At 51.6% G+C, this 17,801-nt stretch overlaps 1 protein-coding gene across 5 annotated transcripts in view; it reads left to right on the top strand.

The window, feature by feature from the left end:
- The first annotated feature begins 1,142 nt into the window (after positions 1-1,142).
- The window catches only part of LOC141053885 (uncharacterized), a 43,036-nt gene continuing 26,377 nt past the window's right edge, over positions 1,143-17,801 (top strand). Inside the window, exons 1-2 of one of the 5 annotated variants that reach the window (XM_073551032.1) lie at positions 1,153-1,408; positions 4,337-4,630. In XM_073551032.1, the coding sequence (XP_073407133.1) occupies positions 1,345-1,408; positions 4,337-4,630 (358 nt within the window). In that variant the 5' untranslated portion in view covers positions 1,153-1,344. Of the gene's footprint in view, positions 1,409-4,336; positions 4,631-17,801 lie in introns of all 5 variants that reach the window. The other 4 variants (XM_073551031.1, XM_073551035.1, XM_073551034.1 and 1 more) reach the window with 4 other exon arrangements.

Below are 17,801 nucleotides of genomic sequence, written 5' to 3'. Positions count from 1 at the left end.
CCCCAGGCCTCAGTACAGGTCAGGGGCAGCCCCCTATAACCCCAGGCCTCAGTACAGGTCAGGGGCAGCCCCCTATAACCCCAGGCCTCAGTACAGGTCAGGGGCAGCCCCCTATAACCCCAGGCCTCAGTACAGGTCAGGGGCGGCCCCCTATAACCCCAGGCCTCAGTACAGGTCAGGGGCAGCCCCCTATAACCCCAGGCCTCAGTACAGGTCAGGAGCAGCCCCCTATAACCCCAGGCCTCAGTACAGGTCAGGGGCAGCCCCCTATAACCCCAGGCCTCAGTACAGGTCAGGGGCAGCCCCCTATAACCCCAGGCCTCAGTACAGTTCAGGGGCGGCCCCCCTATAACCCCAGGCCTCAGTACAGGTCAGGGGCAGCCCCCTATAACCACAGGCCTCAGTACAGGTCAGGGGCAGCCCCCTATAACCCCAGGCCTCAGTACAGGTCAGGGGCGGCCCCCCTATAACCCCAGGCCTCAGTACAGGTCAGGGGCAGCCCCCCTATAACCCCAGGCCTCAGTACAGGTCAGGGGCGGCCCCCTATAACCCCAGGCCTCAGTACAGGTCAGGGGCGGCCCCCTATAACCCCAGGCCTCAGTACAGGTCAGGGGCGGCCCCCTATAACCCCAGGCCTCAGTACAGGTCAGGAGCAGCCCCCTATAACCCCAGGCCTCAGCACAGGTCAGGAGCAGCCCCCTATAACCCCAGGCCTCAGTACAGGTCAGGGGCGGCCCCCTATAACCCCAGGCCTCAGTACAGGTCAGGGGCGGCCCCCTATAACCCCAGGCCTCAGTACAGGTCAGGGGCGGCCCCCTATAACCCCAGGCCTCAGTACAGGTCAGGGGCAGCCCCCCTATAACCCCAGGCCTCAGTACAGGTCAGGGGCGGCCCCCTATAACCCCAGGCCTCAGTACAGGTCAGGGGCGGCCCCCTATAACCCCAGGCCTCAGTACAGGTCAGGGGCGGCCCCCTATAACCCCAGGCCTCAGTACAGGTCAGGAGCAGCCCCCTATAACCCCAGGCCTCAGCACAGGTCAGGAGCAGCCCCCTATAACCCCAGGCCTCAGTACAGGTCAGGGGCGGCCCCCTATAACCCCAGGCCTCAGTACAGGTCAGGGGCGGCCCCCTATAACCCCAGGCCTCAGTACAGGTCAGGGGCGGCCCCCTATAACCCCAGGCCTCAGTACAGGTCAGGGGCGGCCCCCCTATAACCCCAGGCCTCAGTACAGGTCAGCCTGTATCCGATATGGGGCACCGCAGCTTTCGGTTTCGGTTTCTCTACTTCCGGTGTCCTCCTTCCTCCGGCGGAGCCGCCGTGCTGCACCGGAGTTCGGCCGCACGATGCGGGAAATGAAGCCGGCGGCTGTGGTTCTGCTGCTGCTGAGCGTCTGCGCCTGGTGTCGGGGTGAGTGAAGGACGAGGGCCGGGGGAGGGAGCGGGGACCGAGCGGCGGAGACTGCGTGACCGGCGTTTACCTCAGGCTCACACACACCTGTCCCCCCCCCCCCAGATTCCCTACATGGTATCTCCCGCACAGGCTCACTCCCCGGAGGCCGCTCTCATTCCCACACACAGAGGGGGGTGCGCTGAGGTTCTGTCCACACCTTGCGGTTCGGCCTCATCGCGGCCTCCGCAGACGGACGGTGCCTCGTTCCCTGGCTTCGATGGATCATGATCGGACGCGGTCTATCCGTGACCTCGGACTGAGGTTACTCGGGGTCTCGGGCGGCTTGTGCCCCCACCTTACTGCACCGGTGACGGCTGTGGGCTCAGGCCGTGTTCACACGCTGCTGAAGAAGCGCAATGTGGGCGGATCTGTGAGGAGACAGGGTCCCATCCCGGCCGTCATCACTCGTCAGACGGTGTGAACCGTGACGCCGTGGACCGGCGCTCCTCACCGGCCGTACCTCAGCCCCAAGGATGTGAGGTCTGCGGACAAATCAGCGCGAGTCCATACAAGAAAACACACGAGCCGTGCACAGAAGTGACCGGGACGGACGGTGTTCACACCACCCAAAGACAAACAGAGAAAACACAGTGTGACAAACGTGCAAAAATCCTCTGCTGGAAAAAATATATAACAGTAGACAGCAAGTGCTGGTAAGAGAGGACGACAAAAACGGGGTGTTTGGTTGATACGTTTCTTACAAAAAAAATGTATACGAAGCCGCTCCACCAACGTCACGGTATACCCATCTCAGAGCAGACCTATCTAATGTATTTAAACCTGATCATGTGAACAGGATTCAGAAAGGCGCTGCCCGGTGTGGACACGCTGTGCAAGACGGCTTTTTTTATTTTTTACAACAGTGTGTTTTTGCACGTTTGTCATACTGTGTTTTCTGCCAACGACAGCGTCCAGACTCCTGCGTCTGCGGCCTCCTCCTCCTCTGATCTGGTCCTGGCTCCGGTGTGAGCGGCCTCCTCCTCCTCTGATCTGGTCCTGGCTCCGGTGTGAGCGGCCTCCTCCTCCTCTGATCTGGTCCTGGCTCCGGTGTGAGCGGCCTCCTTCCTCCTCTGATGTGGTCCTGGCTCTGGTGTGAGCAGCCTCCTTCCTCCTCTGATGTGGTCCTGGCTCTGGTGTGAGCGGCCTCCTCCTCCTCTGATCTGGTCCTGGCTCCGGTGTGAGCGGCCTCCTTCCTCCTCTGATGTGGTCCTGGCTCTGGTGTGAGTGGCCTCCTTCCTCCTCTGATCTGGTCCTGGCTCCGGTGTGAGCGGCCTCCTTCCTCCTCTGATCTGGTCCTGGCTCTGGTGTGAGCGGCCTCCTTCCTCCTCTGATGTGGTCCTGGCTCTGGTGTGAGCGGCCTCCTTCCTCCTCTGATGTGGTCCTGGCTCTGGTGTGAGCGGCCTCCTTCCTCCTCTGATCTGGTCCTGGCTCCGGTGTGAGCGGCCTCCTTCCTCCTCTGATCTGGTCCTGGCTCCGGTGTGAGCGGCCTCCTTCCTCCTCTGATGTGGTCCTGGCTCCGGTGTGAGCGGCCTCCTTCCTCCTCTGATGTGGTCCTGGCTCTGGTGTGAGCGGCCTCCTTCCTCCTCTGATGTGGTCCTGGCTCTGGTGTGAGCGGCCTCCTTCCTCCTCTGGTGTGAGCGGCCTCCTTCCTCCTCTGATCTGGTCCTGGCTCCGGTGTGAGCGGCCTCCTTCCTCCTCTGATGTGGTCCTGGCTCTGGTGTGAGCGGACTCCTTCCTCCTCTGATCTGGTCCTGGCTCCGGTGTGAGCGGCCTCCTTCCTCCTCTGATCTGGTCCTGGCTCCGGTGTGAGCGGCCTCCTTCCTCCTCTGATGTGGTCCTGGCTCCGGTGTGAGCGGCCTCCTTCCTCCTCTGATGTGGTCCTGGCTCTGGTGTGAGCGGCCTCCTTCCTCCTCTGATGTGGTCCTGGCTCTGGTGTGAGCGGCCTCCTTCCTCCTCTGGTGTGAGCGGCCTCCTTCCTCCTCTGATCTGGTCCTGGCTCCGGTGTGAGCGGCCTCCTTCCTCCTCTGATGTGGTCCTGGCTCTGGTGTGAGCGGCCTCCTTCCTCCTCTGATCTGGTCCTGGCTCCGGTGTGAGCGGCCTCCTCCTCCTCTGATCTGGTCCTGGCTCCGGTGTGAGCGGCCTCCTTCCTCCTCCGATCTGGTCCTTTCTCCGGTGTGAGCGGACTCCTTCCTCTTCTGATCTGGTCCTGGCTTCGGTGTGAGCGGCATCCTTCCTCCTCTGATTGCACCAGCAGAATAGTGAGTGCAGCTCTGGAGTATAATACAGGAGGTAACTCAGGATCAGTAATGTAATGTATGTACACAGTGACTACACCAGCAGAATAGTGAGTGCAGCTCTGGGGTATAATACAGGATGTAACTCAGGATCAGTAATGTAATGTATGTACACAGTGACTGCACAAGCAGAATAGTGAGTGCAGCTCTGGAGTATAATACAGGATGTAACTCAGGGTCAGTAATGTATGTACACAGTGACTGCACCAACAGAATAGTGAGTGCAGCTCTGGAGTATAATACAGGAGGTAGCTCTGGATCAGTAATGTATGTACACAGTGACTGCACCAGCAGAATAGTGAGTGCAGCTCTGGAGTATAATACAGGATGTAACTCGGGGTCAGTAATGTAATGTATGTACACAGTGACTGCACCAACAGAATAGTGAGTGCAGCTCTGGAGTATAATACAGGAGGTAGCTCTGGATCAGTAATGTATGTACACAGTGACTGCACCAGCAGAATAGTGAGTGCAGCTCTGGAGTATAATACAGGAGGTAGCTCTGGATCACGTACATGGTCGCGCGTTGCTTCCTCTCCGATCACTTTGAGGTGACCATATACCTGTGATCACTTGTGTGTTTTACTCTTAGGAGAGGAGCAGATTACTAAAGTCTCCGGCAGCGTTGTGACCTTCAGAGTGAATGCAGATGTTCGGCCCTCGGAGATCACCTGGCTGAAGAATGAGAATAAGATCGTGGAGCTGGAGGAGGGGAGGGAGCCGGACTTCTATCCGTTCTATGACATTAAGGACAGGGTTGGCGTAAACCTGACGGAGAAGACCTTCACCCTCCAGGCCGTGACTCCGGAGGACAGCGGGGCGTACAAGGCGGTGCTGCTGGTCGATGACAGACTTTTGAACGACTTCTTCAGCCTGCGGGTGCTCGGTGAGTGCGGGGTCGGGGCTGGTTCAGCATTTCTCCTCTTCTGTCATTGATAGATCTAACAAGTGGCCGGCGCTGTTTTTAAAAGAGAAAAGTAAGAACAGAAGAGCTGGTCGGGCCGTCACACTGGGGGGGGCTGGCTGGTTCGGGCCGTCACACTGGGGGGGGGGCTGGCTGGTTCGGGCCGTCACACTGGGGGGGGCTGGCTTGTTCGGGCCGTCACACTGGGGGGGGGGCTGGCTTGTTCGGGCCGTCACACTGGGGGGGGCTGGCTTGTTCGGGCCGTCACACTGGGGGGGGGGCTGGCTTGTTCGGGCCGTCACACTGGGGGGGGGGCTGGCTCGTTCGGGCCGTCACACTGGGGGGGGGCTGGCTCGTTCGGGCCGTCACACTGGGGGGGGGGGGCTGGCTCGTTCGGGCCGTCACACTGGGGGGGGGGGGCTGGCTGGTTCGGGCCGTCACACTGGGGGGGGGGCTGGCTGGTTCGGGCCGTCACACTGGGGGGGGGGCTGGCTGGTTCGGGCCGTCACACTGGGGGGGCTGGTTATAGTCGCAGCACTTTACCTGTTCACTTGGGAACTTGTGCTGCCGAGAACTTCTGGGTCCTCGTATTTGATGTGATTGAATGAGTTGTGGCGTGTGTGCGGGGCAGTGATCAGAGATCAGCTTTATTAGGAGCCCTCGTTTAGCTGATTTTTGGCTCGTGTGACGGTATTTAACCCCGTCCCGACTTTTGACGTACCGGTACATCCCTATGATGTTGTGGGCAGAGTGGCTGCTGAGCTCCTGCGATTCTGAAAGGGAGAGGACACTTCCCTCAGCTCGTTGGCACCCCCACAACGCGTTGGCGGGGAGCCAATGGTAGAAGTGGCGAACGGAGGTGAAGTAATGGCATCGGGGTCTGCCCAGTACGGTGGCCTGTTAGGCTCTGCCATAGGCAGTATGACACACGGACAGCTCTTTTGTGAGCAGACAAAACGCAAGTAAAGAACTAAAGAATAACATGTAAATAAATTGTTAAAGTATAGAAAACCCCCACCAGATAAAGAGCTAAAAATCCTACACCAGTGACTACATGTATTCATGTAAAAGCAGACTGAAAAGAAGTGCAGGCACTTGGCATCGCTGCATCCGGAACAACCCGACCTGTGAAACTCGCCCTGTGTATCCCCTAAAGACAACACCGCCGAAAAACTCCGACACTGGGACAAAACGATCTCTTACATAATAGGGCTCCACGAAAAGTGGGAAAAACCCAATAATAAAGTTGTATGTAAACAGAAATGGTGTCAATGAAGACGTGATCTCCTCCAGGAAGAAACAAGGCGCCATACAGCTCCGTCAGCGTGTAAGAGACCTCCATAGATCCGGTATCGCAGCAATCGCACCGACCGCTAAGGCCGTCTGATCACTTGTACCAGACGGTGAACGGTATAAACCATTCCTGAATTGCTGGGGTTTGTTCATTCTGCCTCCCAAAAATCAGAATAGAAAGGAATGAAACCTGTCATGTGCCCCAAACTGGTACCAATAGAAACGACAGTTCATCTCACAAAAAACAAGCTGTCGCGTGACTGTCAGGAGAAATATAGAGATGTGTAGTGGTGCAAAACATGAAAAAATCAGCATAAATCTGGGCTCGCTGTAATCGCACTGACCTGAGGTATAAATCCGTCTAATCACTTATACCGCCCAATGGTATTTAATTCTGTGACGCACCCGTGGTGTCAGTATTCTCCCTGCACCCCGAGATGAATTCACTGAGGGGTGTAGTTTTTAAAATGGGGTCACTTATGTGAGGGTGTCTGCTGTCCTGCCACCTCGGGGGGGGGGGGGGGGGGCCCTGCCAGTGTGACGGGCCGGCTCGGGGGGGGGGGGGGGGGAGGCCCTGCCAGTGTGACGGGCTGCCTCGGGGGGGCCCTGCCAGTGTGACGGGCTGCCTCGGGGGGGGGGGCCCTGCCAGTGTGACGGGCCGCCTCGGGGGGGGGGGGGGGGCCCTGCCAGCCAGTGTGACGGGCCGCCTCGGGGGGGCCCTGCCAGCCAGTGTGACGGGCCGCCTCGGGGGGGCCCTGCCAGCCAGTGTGACGGGCCGCCTCGGGGGGGCCCTGCCAGCCAGTGTGACGGGCCGCCTCGGGGGGGCCCTGCCAGCCAGTGTGACGGGCCGCCTCGGGGGGGCCCTGCCAGCCAGTGTGACGGGCCGCCTCGGGGGGGCCCTGCCAGCCAGTGTGACGGGCCGCCTCGGGGGGGCCCTGCCAGCCAGTGTGACGGGCCGCCTCGGGGGGGCCCTGCCAGCCAGTGTGATGGGCCGCCTCGGGGGGGCCCTGCCAGCCAGTGTGACGGGCCGCCTCGGGGGGGCCCTGCCAGCCAGTGTGACGGGCCGCCTCGGGGGGGCCCTGCCAGTGTGACGGGCCGCCTCGGGGGGGGGGGGGGTCCCTGCCAGTGTGACGGGCCGCCTCGGGGGGGGGGGGGGGGGTCCTTGCCAGTGTGACGGGCCGCCTCGGGGGGGGGGGGGGTCCTTGCCAGTGTGACGGGCCGCCTCGGGGGGTCCCTGCCAGTGTGACGGGCCGCCTCGGGCGGGGGGGTCCCTGCCAGTGTGACGGGCCGCCTCGGGCGGGGGGGTCCCTGCCAGTGTGACGGGCCGCCTCGGGGGGGCCCTGCCAGTGTGACGGGCCGCCTCGGGGGGGCCCTGCCAGTGTGACGGGCCGCCTTGGGGGGGGGGCCCTGCCAGTGTGACATGGCGTCTGCAGTCTTGTTCATTCTCTTCCGAGGCCTGCCATGTGAGAAGTTTTTTTTTTTTTTTGTGGCAAGCCTGGTATACCGGACAGTAAGGCGGAGGTATGACTCTTTCATGTTGTTTGTAAGGTCGGTAAGAGAACCTGATGTCACCCTGCGGTCCGGACCTCCCCATGTGTAATGGTTTTGGTTAAAAACAAACTGTACTTCATTGAAAACGCTAGCGCCTTCATATGGCACAAGGGCTGCTCTCGGCACCACCTTGTGTTTTTCCTCCTCATCCTGAGGTTCCAGATCTTCTTTTCTATCCCGTGTATATAAATGCAGACATGGCCATCAGAAGGATTTGATGGAGGAACAGTCCAATCATGTGTGAAGCATTGTCCCCAGCCTTGCGTTGCGGCGCCAAACAAGATGATTATTGCGATGGTACGGACGGGACGAGGGCCCAGCGAGCAGTAGACTTTTGGTGGGACAGAAGAAATATCTTTCTTTAATCCTCGTTTCAGACTGGGGAGTCCACACATGAATTCCCATTTGTTGCCATAGGTGGGGGAGTCCATGGACGCTCCAGACGTATTCCATATGAACGGGAGAGTGGGGGAAGGAGCTTGGGGCTGAAGAGGTGCAGGGCCATCCTCTGTTTTGGGTTGGATATAGCTTGCATAAGAGTAGTGTTGGGTCTACTTTTGCCGTGATGGGCACATCCCTGGGGAGGATAAATATGGTGGAACCAGTAAGCATTAGTAAGCATTTTTCACCAAATCTCACACCATCGGATCAGGCAGCTGGGTTATCAAATAGTGGGGACGTAGGGCAGATTTGGCAAGAGACACCATGTCTCACACCGCATCGCAGTGCTGGGAGGGGAAGAGAGCGAGAGCTTTTTTGTGGTAAGGGGGTGTCTATCCAGGGTAGTGAGTGCCGTGATGAGGGTATCATTAATGATTCCAATCCGCCAGTCTGGATGGCCCAGGGCTATATCTGGGAGGCCTGCCCCTCGTGTGTGTTATGTGGTGCTGAGCTGTGTGGCGTGTCTCAAGGACAGATATTGGAATTGTCTGGAACCGGTACAAGAATGGCGTTCATAAGGCCAAGCAAGATGACTGAGGACAGTTGTGTTCATATCCTCCTGACAGATTGCATCGGCGTGCCGTTCCTCGTACCCATCGTCCTTCCCCACCATTCCATCAGGAGATGCCGATGGTTTGCACTGGTCACCACTGTTATGGGCACATGCTGGCTGTGTATCATGGGTAGATGCTGGCTGTGTGTCGCGGGCGCGCGCTGGCTGTGTGTCGCGGGCGCGCGCTGGCTGTGCCTAGTATGGGGCGGGCTGAGCCGGTTATGATTTCACCAGCAATTTCTCATTTTACAAAAAGATTTGCAAAACCATTTTTTAGGGACCACGTCACATTTGAAGTCACTTTTAGGGGTCTATTTGATAGAAAATACCAAAAAGTGACACCATTCTAAAAACTGCACCCCTCAAGGTGCTCAAAACCACATTCAAGAAGTTTATTAACCCTTCAGCTGCTTCACAGGAACTGAAGCAATGTGGAAATAAAAAGTGAACATTACATTTTTTTCACAAAAAAATAATTTAGACCCAAAGTTTTTAATTTTCACAAGGGTAGCAGAAGAAAATGGACCCCAAAACTTGTGGTGCAATTTCTCTTGAGTGCGCTGATACATCATTCGTGGGGTAAATCTACTGTTCGGGTGCACGGCAGAGCTCGGAAGGGAAGGAGCGCCATTTGACTTTTTCAATGTAAAATTTGCTGGATTAATTAGTGGACGTCATGTTGCGTTTGGAGAGCCCCTGATGTGCCTAAACAGTGGAAAACCCCCACAAGTGACTCCATTTTGGAAACCACATCCCTTAAGGATTTTATCCAGGGGTATAGTGAGCATTTTGAACCCACAGGTACGACACAGAATTTTGATAACATTAGGGCGTCATATTGAATATGTTGCCATTAGTGTTGAGCGTCAGTGCTCACTACTCCAGTTTGCATCGGGTGCTCGGCTATGCACTGAATATCGTGGGTGCTCAAGTCACATGCCCGAGTCACTGCCCTGCATGTTTAACATCTGTTAGGTACCCTCCCAAAAAATAAGAGTAGAGTACACGTCACTCCGTCTTCGAGGTGCACGGAAAAGGATACCACTCCTCAAAATGTATAGTATAAGAAATTCCGGCACTCAAAAGAAGTATATGCAGAAGAAATCTATTTGTACAACAGATTCTCCCAAAATTATATGACGTTTCGGTCTACAACTCAGACCTTCATCAGACTAGAGGTATGGAGATATATGTGAGCATGGAAAATCCATGGAAGGCAGCCACGCTAAGTAGCAATATTCTCCTTTTTGGAGGGGAGGAGAGAGATATCAAGGTCTGGCTTTACCACGGGGCGACCCAGCCCCCCTGCCAGCGCTGCGTGCACGCCTGACTATGTGCCCACAGGGACTCTCTCCCTTTGTCCCAAGAGCTTGATAAAAAATGTGGGGATCCGTGATACTCAGTGCATACCTGAGCACCTGATGCAAACTCGACTAGCGAGCACTTGGACTCAACACTAGCCGTCAGATCGTCAGTTCTTATTTAGTTTTTTAAACACCCCATCCCCCCAACCCTAACCCCAACTGCAAAGAATGGAAAAAAATATTTTATACTTTTTGTCTAATTAAAGGGGTGACAGAGGGGGATTTGATTTACAGTTTTAATTTTGATCACTGTGATGGGATCAGGTTTTTTTCCTTCTTTTTTGTGATCATTGTTATTCACCGAATAACGTCAATCATGTGATCAGATACTGGAAAATCCGGCCCTGATCATGTTCTCCGGGGAACCAGCTACCCCTGGTATCCGAGACCTGTAGATTTTCCCACTCTGGAGGGCGCTACAGCCTTATTCCCAATTGCTGTTTTAAAACGTCGATGAAGGAATAAGTACCTTTAGCAGCCCACGTTTTAATGCTTATCGGCGGTCGCTGAGGGGTTAAAAATATAACAAAATTTAAAAATTCAAACAGTCTCTTCTTTTTTTCCTTTAAAGACGCCCTTTCAGCACTTTTTCCACATTACATGGCCACATGATGGAGTAGAGGCTGCAGAGCTGAGTAAAACAATTAATTTTAATTTCTCCTGCGTGTTACAGAGAGATTCACTTGTAACGTTTAGGTTATAATTAATGTAGAATGCAAGAGATCTGTCCAATGATTTGTGGGGGCGTGTTCTTCTTCCTCTGTATGAGGTTGACCAATCATAAGCAGGCAGCAATACACATGGCAAAAAGGGAAAAAAAAAAGCCGGCTCTGATCTCTGCAGCCTCTGTGTAGAGGTAAAGCAGGACTTAAAGGGAATCTGTCACCTATTTTTTTCCCCTATGAGATGTGGCCACCGCCATCAGGGGCTTATCTACAGCACTCTTACTGCAGATAAGCCCCCGATGTAACCTGAAAGTCCAGCGCCTCCCATCTTCTAGCAATGACGTTCTCCTCATTGCTTCTGGCGTGGCTCCTGCGCAGGCATACTGAACTGCCCTGGAGGACACGGACTCCATTTAAATCAATGGTACCACAAAAACAATGTTAAGATGTTCTTGCCGAACACCGTATTTGCGGATCGCCATATTTTTTTCCCTGCTATTTGTTATAACAGGGAAAAGCGGCGATCCGAGAAGGTTTTTTGCAGCCTGTTTTTGCAGGAGACAGCAAAAATCACGGCAAATGTAAAAGTAGCCTTGGCATGGACAAAGAGACACAGGTTAGCCCCAAAAACACATGGAAAAAAGGCACCAAAACCTGCTCAAAAAGGCCACCAAAACCTGCTCAAAAAGGCCACCAAAACCTGCTCAAAAAGGCCACCAAAACCTGCTCATAAAGGGCCACCAAAACCTGCTCATAAAGGGCCACCAAAACCTGCTCAAAAAGGCCACCAAAACCTGCTCAAAAAGGGCACCAAAAAACCTGCATGTTTGCCGCAGCATCTTTCCTGCCAAGAAATCGGGTTTTGCTGCAGAAAAAAAAAAACGCCCAGTGTGACCTTACCCTCAAGGTAGAAATGGCGCTGTTCCCATCGTACTTGTAAGTCTGTGTTCACACGTTGAGTTTTTGCTGTTTATTTTTTTTGCTTGCCTTGTTTTATGCAAATTAATATCTGCTTTTTACAGGACCAGCAAAAGCTCTGATATTTCAGAAATCTCACGCAAACTGCTGTCTCTTTTTAAAATTGCAGGGCAAATTCTTTCAGGTTTTTCTTTTTTTGCACAAAAAAAGCAGCAAAAACACATCAACATCCGTTGCCATCAGTTTTTGCAGCGTTTTTAGCAGGGCTGCGGAGTTGGTAAGCCAAACCAACAAATCTGCTGCCGCCTCCTCGATTTCCCCGACCTCCGACTCCATGACTCTACAGCCCTGATCACTCCTCTGCCTGGACATAAAGGGCAGCACAGACGCATCGCAACGAAAAGCCGAGACCTCCAGGTCAGGAGCAGAAGAGACATTTACAGGACAATTGACAACTACCAAGCTGTTCTGAAAACATTGACCGCGCGTCCTGCGTTGTACTACTGCACCCCATGTGTTCTGGATGGCAGGAGTCGCTCCATTTTATACCAACGCCACCAGAACGGACACCGACTCCACGACTCTGACTCCACAGTGAAAAATAGTACATGTAAAACAACGGTCAAAAGGAGCGCTAACACCACCATGAGAAGGAAGCTTTCCTTATATCACAACGCGTTTCCACAGTAACACCGTCTTCATCAGGTGGCAGTTTAAAGGGAATCTGTCACCTGTTTTCTCGAGTATCAGCTGCCGGCACCGCCATCAGGGGCTTATCTATGCCATTCTGTAATGCCCCCGATGTAACCTGAAAGATAAGAAAAATGAACTATATTATGCTCACCCAGGGACGGTCCTAGTCCGGTGAGTGTTGTGGTCCAGTCCGGCGCCTCCCTTCTTCTAACGGTGACGTCCTCTTTGCTTCCCTGTGTGGCTCCTGCGCAGGCGCACTCCTCTGTCCTGTTGAGGGCAGAGTAAAGTACTGCAGTGCGCAGGCGCCGGACCTCTCTGACCTCTCCCGGCGCCTGCGGACTGCAGTATTCTGCTCCGCCCTCAACAGGACAGAAGAGTGCGCCTGCGCAGGAGCCACACAGGGAAGCAAAGAAGAGAACGTCACCGTTAGAAGATGGGAGGCGCCGGACTGGACCACAACACCCACCAGACTAAGACCGGACCTGGGACCGTCCCTGGGTGAGTACAATATAGATCATTTTTCTTATCATTCATGTTACATTGGGGGCTTATCTACAGCGGATACTCAAAAAAATAGGTGACCGATTCCCTTTAATAGTAAATCAAAAACAGGAAAGGGAATTTAAACACCAAGCAACCAATAGGAGATTGGGTGCAATCAGCAAGGCACACGAGAAGATAAAATAGCATAAAAGGCGAAAACCAATAATAATGATAAAAACACATAAAGCGCAATAATAGATGTATATAAAATATAAGAAACAGTGAAAACACATTATCTGGTCACTCTGTCAATAGACTGACTCCCTGAGGAGCCGGTGTGCCCAGCGTCACTCTCCAAAGACTGTCTATTAGACCGCTCCATCAGTCAGACCATTATTATCCGGCATGTGATCAATAATAGTGAGGATTAATGGTTTAAGACTTTTCTGACGCGTGCGTAGGAAATGTCTGGATAAACTCTGCAGTCGGAAACCGTAGGGAATATTCTGCCGGAACGTATGTAGCCGTGCGTGGGTTGCACCGTGCGACTTTCGTAAGAGTCCGCAGCCACATTCTGTCAGATCCATATATTGACTGACCGCGAACATGGGGACGCCTGTCATTACTGATGCCCGCGGTGTGGGGTCTGAATTCTTTAACCCCTTTTGTGACAGATGTGCAGCATAAACATTCACCGCTTCTACGCGCAGAACATCCGGGGCTCGGAGCTGTTGGCGCCAAAGACCGTGGGCTCAGAGTCGGCCCCAAGTAGTTTTTGGATCATGTTGAAAAGGGTTTCACCGCTCGATGTTTCCAATCTCTATCTTGATCTGAATGACTTTATTAGGACACTGACCATACGTCACCTTCTGACTGAGGGTAAGAATAGACTTAATACTCCAGAAGTGAATCCATCTGACACTAACCCTCTAAACCTGCGGATCCAGAAACGACTGGGGGACATGGTTATCGTCTCCAGCACAAAGGTTCCCATGTAGAAACCTCAGCAGCTTATTATCTGTTCATTACCCTCTAGTGTGAGGGAGAGGGGTGGTCCGCAGGAGCTGGGGGATCCAAGAGGGATTCCGACTACTTGGGGATTGCGATCCTTGTTCTAGGCTGGATCAGGACACAGTTATATCAATATAAGATCCAAAACGAGTGTATGTGCCGATCACTGTACATCAAGCCTGTCTGTCCCACCAGAAGATCAAAAAACTGGAGGACAGAAACAGCACAAATCACAATAACTATAAAAACATCATTGTATTAATCAAAAAAATTAAAATGCCATATAATTCTACAAACTGATGAACCTCCGTGGTCGGGCATGCGGCATTTGCTCCACACACGTGAGTTACATAAGATACTTTTCTGGATATTTCATTGATTGCTTTGAATTTTTTAAAAATCTGTCTCCTTCTTCTTGTTATCAGTTTTATAGGTTACTATCTGAAGAGCCCGGCGTTACCTCGGCCTAGTAACCCGGTGTGGTTATAACAAATTATAATTATTATATTACACATAAAAACTGTGCATCTAATCCTCTCCTGTGTGATACTGGCTGGTGAGCCGTGTATCTAATCCTCTCCTGTGTGATACTGGCTGATGAGCAGTGTATCTAATCCTATCCTGTGTGATACTGACTGCTGAGCCATGTATCTAATCCTCTCCTGTGTGATACTGACTGCTGAGCCGTGTATCTAATCCTCTCCTGTGTGATACTGGCTGGTGAGCCGTGTATCTAATCCTCTCCTGTGTGATACTGTGTGCTGAGCCGTGTATCTAATCCTATCCTGTGTGATACTGACTGCTGAGCCGTGTATCTAATCCTCTCCTGTGTGATACTGACTGCTGAGCCGTGTATCTAATCCTCTCCTGTGTGATACTGACTGCTGAGCGGTGTATCTAATCCTATCCTGTGTGATACTGACTGCTGAGCCATGTATCTAATCCTCCTGTGTGATACTGACTGCTGAGCCATGTATCTAATCCTCTCCTGTGTGATACTGACTGCTGAGCCGTGTATCTAATCCTCTCCTGTGTGATACTGGCTGGTGAGCCGTGTATCTAATCCTCTCCTGTGTGATACTGTGTGCTGAGCCGTGTATCTAATCCTATCCTGTGTGATACTGACTGCTGAGCTGTGTATCTAATCCTCTCCTGTGTGATACTGGCTGGTGAGCCGTGTATCTAATCCTATCCTGTGTGATACTGGCTGGTGAGCCATGTATCTAATCCTATCCTGTGTGATACTGACTGCTGAGCCGTGTATCTAATCCTATCCTGTGTGATACTGCTGAGCTGTGTATCTAATCCTCTCCTGTGTGATACTGACTGCTGAGCCGTGTATCTAATCCTCTCCTGTGTGATACTGACTGCTGAGCCATGTATCTAATTATAGAATCGTAGAGTTGGAAGGGACCTCCTGGGCCATCTGGTCCAACCCCCTGCTCAAAGCAGGATTCGCTAAATCATCCCAGTCAGATGTCTGTCCAGCCTCTGTTTGAAGACTTCCATTGAAGGAGAACTCACCACTTCTCGTGGCAGCTTGTTCCACTCATTGATCACTCTAACTGTCAAAAAGTTTTTTCTAATATCTAATCTGTGTCTCCTCCCATTCAGTTTCATCCCATTGCTTCTAGTCTTTCCTTGTGCAAATGAGAATAAAGTTGATCCTTCTACAATGTGACAGCCCTTTAGATATTTGTAGACAGCTATTAAGTCTCCTCTCAGTCTTCTCTTTCGCAAACTAAACATTCCCAAATCCTGCAACCTTTCCTCATAAGACAGGGTTTGCAGACCGGTCACCATTCTGGTCGCTCTTTTCTGAACTTGCTCCAGTTTGTTGATGTCTTTTTTAAAATGTGGTGCCCAAAACTGGACACAATATTACAGATGAGGTCTGACCAAAGAGGAGTAGAGGGAAATAATGACTTCACGTGATCTAGACTGTATGCTTCTGTTAATACATCCTAGAATTGCATTTGCCTTTTTTGCTGCTGCATCACACTGTTGACTCATATTCAGTCTGTGATCTATTAGTATACCCAAGTCTTTTTCACATGTGCTGTTGCTTAGCCCTATTACTCCCATTCTGTATATGCTTTTTCAGTTTTATTGCCCAGATGTAGTACTTTGCATTTTTCCCTGTTAAAAACCATTCTGTTAGTTGCTGCCCACTTCTCCAGTTTATTTATATCTTTTTGAATCCTCTCTCTCTCTTCTCTAGTATTAGCTATCCCTCCTAGCTTTGTGTCATCAGCAAATTTAATCAGTTTACCCTCAATCCCTTCATCTAAATCGTTGATGAAGATGTTGAACAATACAGGGCCCAGGACAGAGCCCTGTGGTACCCCACTTGAGACATTCTTCCAACTGGATGTGCAGCCATTTACGACCACTCTTTGGGTCCGATCACTAAGCCAGTTATGAATCCACCTAACAGTTGCCTTGTCCATTCCATACTTAGTCATTTTTTCAATAAGGATTGTATGAGAGACTTTGTCAAATGCTTTGCTGAAGTCAAGATATACTATATCTACAGCATTTCCTTGATCCACCCAATCAGTGATTCCGTCATAGAAGGAAATTAAGTTAGTCTGACATGACTTATTAGTTACAAACCCATGCTGACTCTGTTTAATCACTTCATTCTTATCCAGGTACTGACATACATGTTGTTTAATAATTTGTTCAAAGATCTTTCCTGGTATAGAAGTCAGACTCACCGGCCTATAGTTGCCTGGGTCCACCTTCTTCCCCTTTTTGAAGATAGGAACAACATTTGCTCTTCTCCAGTCTTCTGGGACTTCTCCTGTTCTCCATGAATTTTCAAAGATTATGGAGAGGGGTTCAAAAATTTCTTCTGCTATCTCCTTCAGTACTCTGGGGTGTAATTCATCTGGACCTGGAGACTTGAATTCATTTAGGTTAGCTAAGTGTTTCCTCACTATCTTTCTGTTTATAGATATCCTGGATTCTTCGATTCCCATAATAGGACAGTGAATAACAGTTGATGTTACATTTCCTTTCTGAGAGAAAACAGATGCAAAATAAGAATTTAAACGTTCGGCCTTCTCAACATCCTGTCTTACCATTTCATCATTTTCATCCTGTAAGAATCCTATAGCATCTTTGACTTTTCTTTTACTTTTGACATATCCCCAGAATACTTTATTATTGCTTTTGACGTCTCTTGCAAGCCTCAATTCATTGTCAGCTTTAGATAATCTGATTTGTGCCCTGTAGGTTCTGTAGACAGCATTATATTCTTCTTTAGATATGCCTCCCTCTTTCCATTTTATAAACATTTTTTTATTCCTTTTTAGCATGTGCTTAAGTTCTGTGTTCATCCATCCTGGTTTCCTTAAATGCTTCCTATTCTTCCCTCTTTGACAGTGTGATACTGTCTGCTGAGCTGTGTATCTAATCCTCTCCTGTGTGATACTGACTGCTGAGCTGTGTATCTAATCCTCTCCTGTGTGATACTGACTGCTGAGCCGTGTATCTAATCCTATCCTGTGTGCTGAGCCGTGTATCTAATCCTATCCTGTGTGATACTGACTGCTGAGCCGCGTATCTAATCCTATCCTGTGTGATACTGATTGCTGGGCTGTGTATCTAATCTTCTCCCGTGTGATACTGACTGCTGAGCCGTGTATCTAATCCTCTCCCGTGTTATACTGACTGCTGAGCCGTGTATCTAATCCTCTCCTGTGTGATGCTGACTGCTGAGCCGTGTATCTAATCCTATCCTGTGTGATACTGGGCTCCCCCTGCTGTCTGTGTCAGAGGGTGGTCTGTGTTGGCAAGATTAACAGCAAGTGATCTTCTAGCTAGAAGACTATCTACACCAGCAAGCTAGAAAAATTTTTTCTAGCTTGCTGGTCTGTGTTGGCACGGTAATAAATTGTGTTATTTCCAGCTTTACAGAAGGACGATAACACCATAGAAATGATAAGAATACTCAGCCTCAGTTACCACAACTGTCTACAAAGAAACCTGTTGCTGATAGCGACCAATCACAGCTCATTTTTCATCAGCTCTGGGACAGCGTGGCGAGTTTTGAGTGGCGACTTTTGTGTTTGGACTTTTATGTGGCGAGGTTGGTGTATGTGTGGTGAAGTGTGTGCTGAGGGTGGTCTATGTGGTGAAGCCCGTGGTAGTGTGTGGCGCATTTTGTGTGTGTG

Source organism: Dendrobates tinctorius, unplaced genomic scaffold (assembly GCF_039654945.1).
Source record: "Dendrobates tinctorius isolate UK_male_01 unplaced genomic scaffold, ASM3965494v1 ptg000172l, whole genome shotgun sequence".
Classification (NCBI taxonomy): Eukaryota; Metazoa; Chordata; class Amphibia; order Anura; family Dendrobatidae; genus Dendrobates; species Dendrobates tinctorius.
The sequence above is the reverse complement of the archived record's forward strand: the minus strand, read 5'-3'. Positions and strand labels throughout refer to the sequence as shown.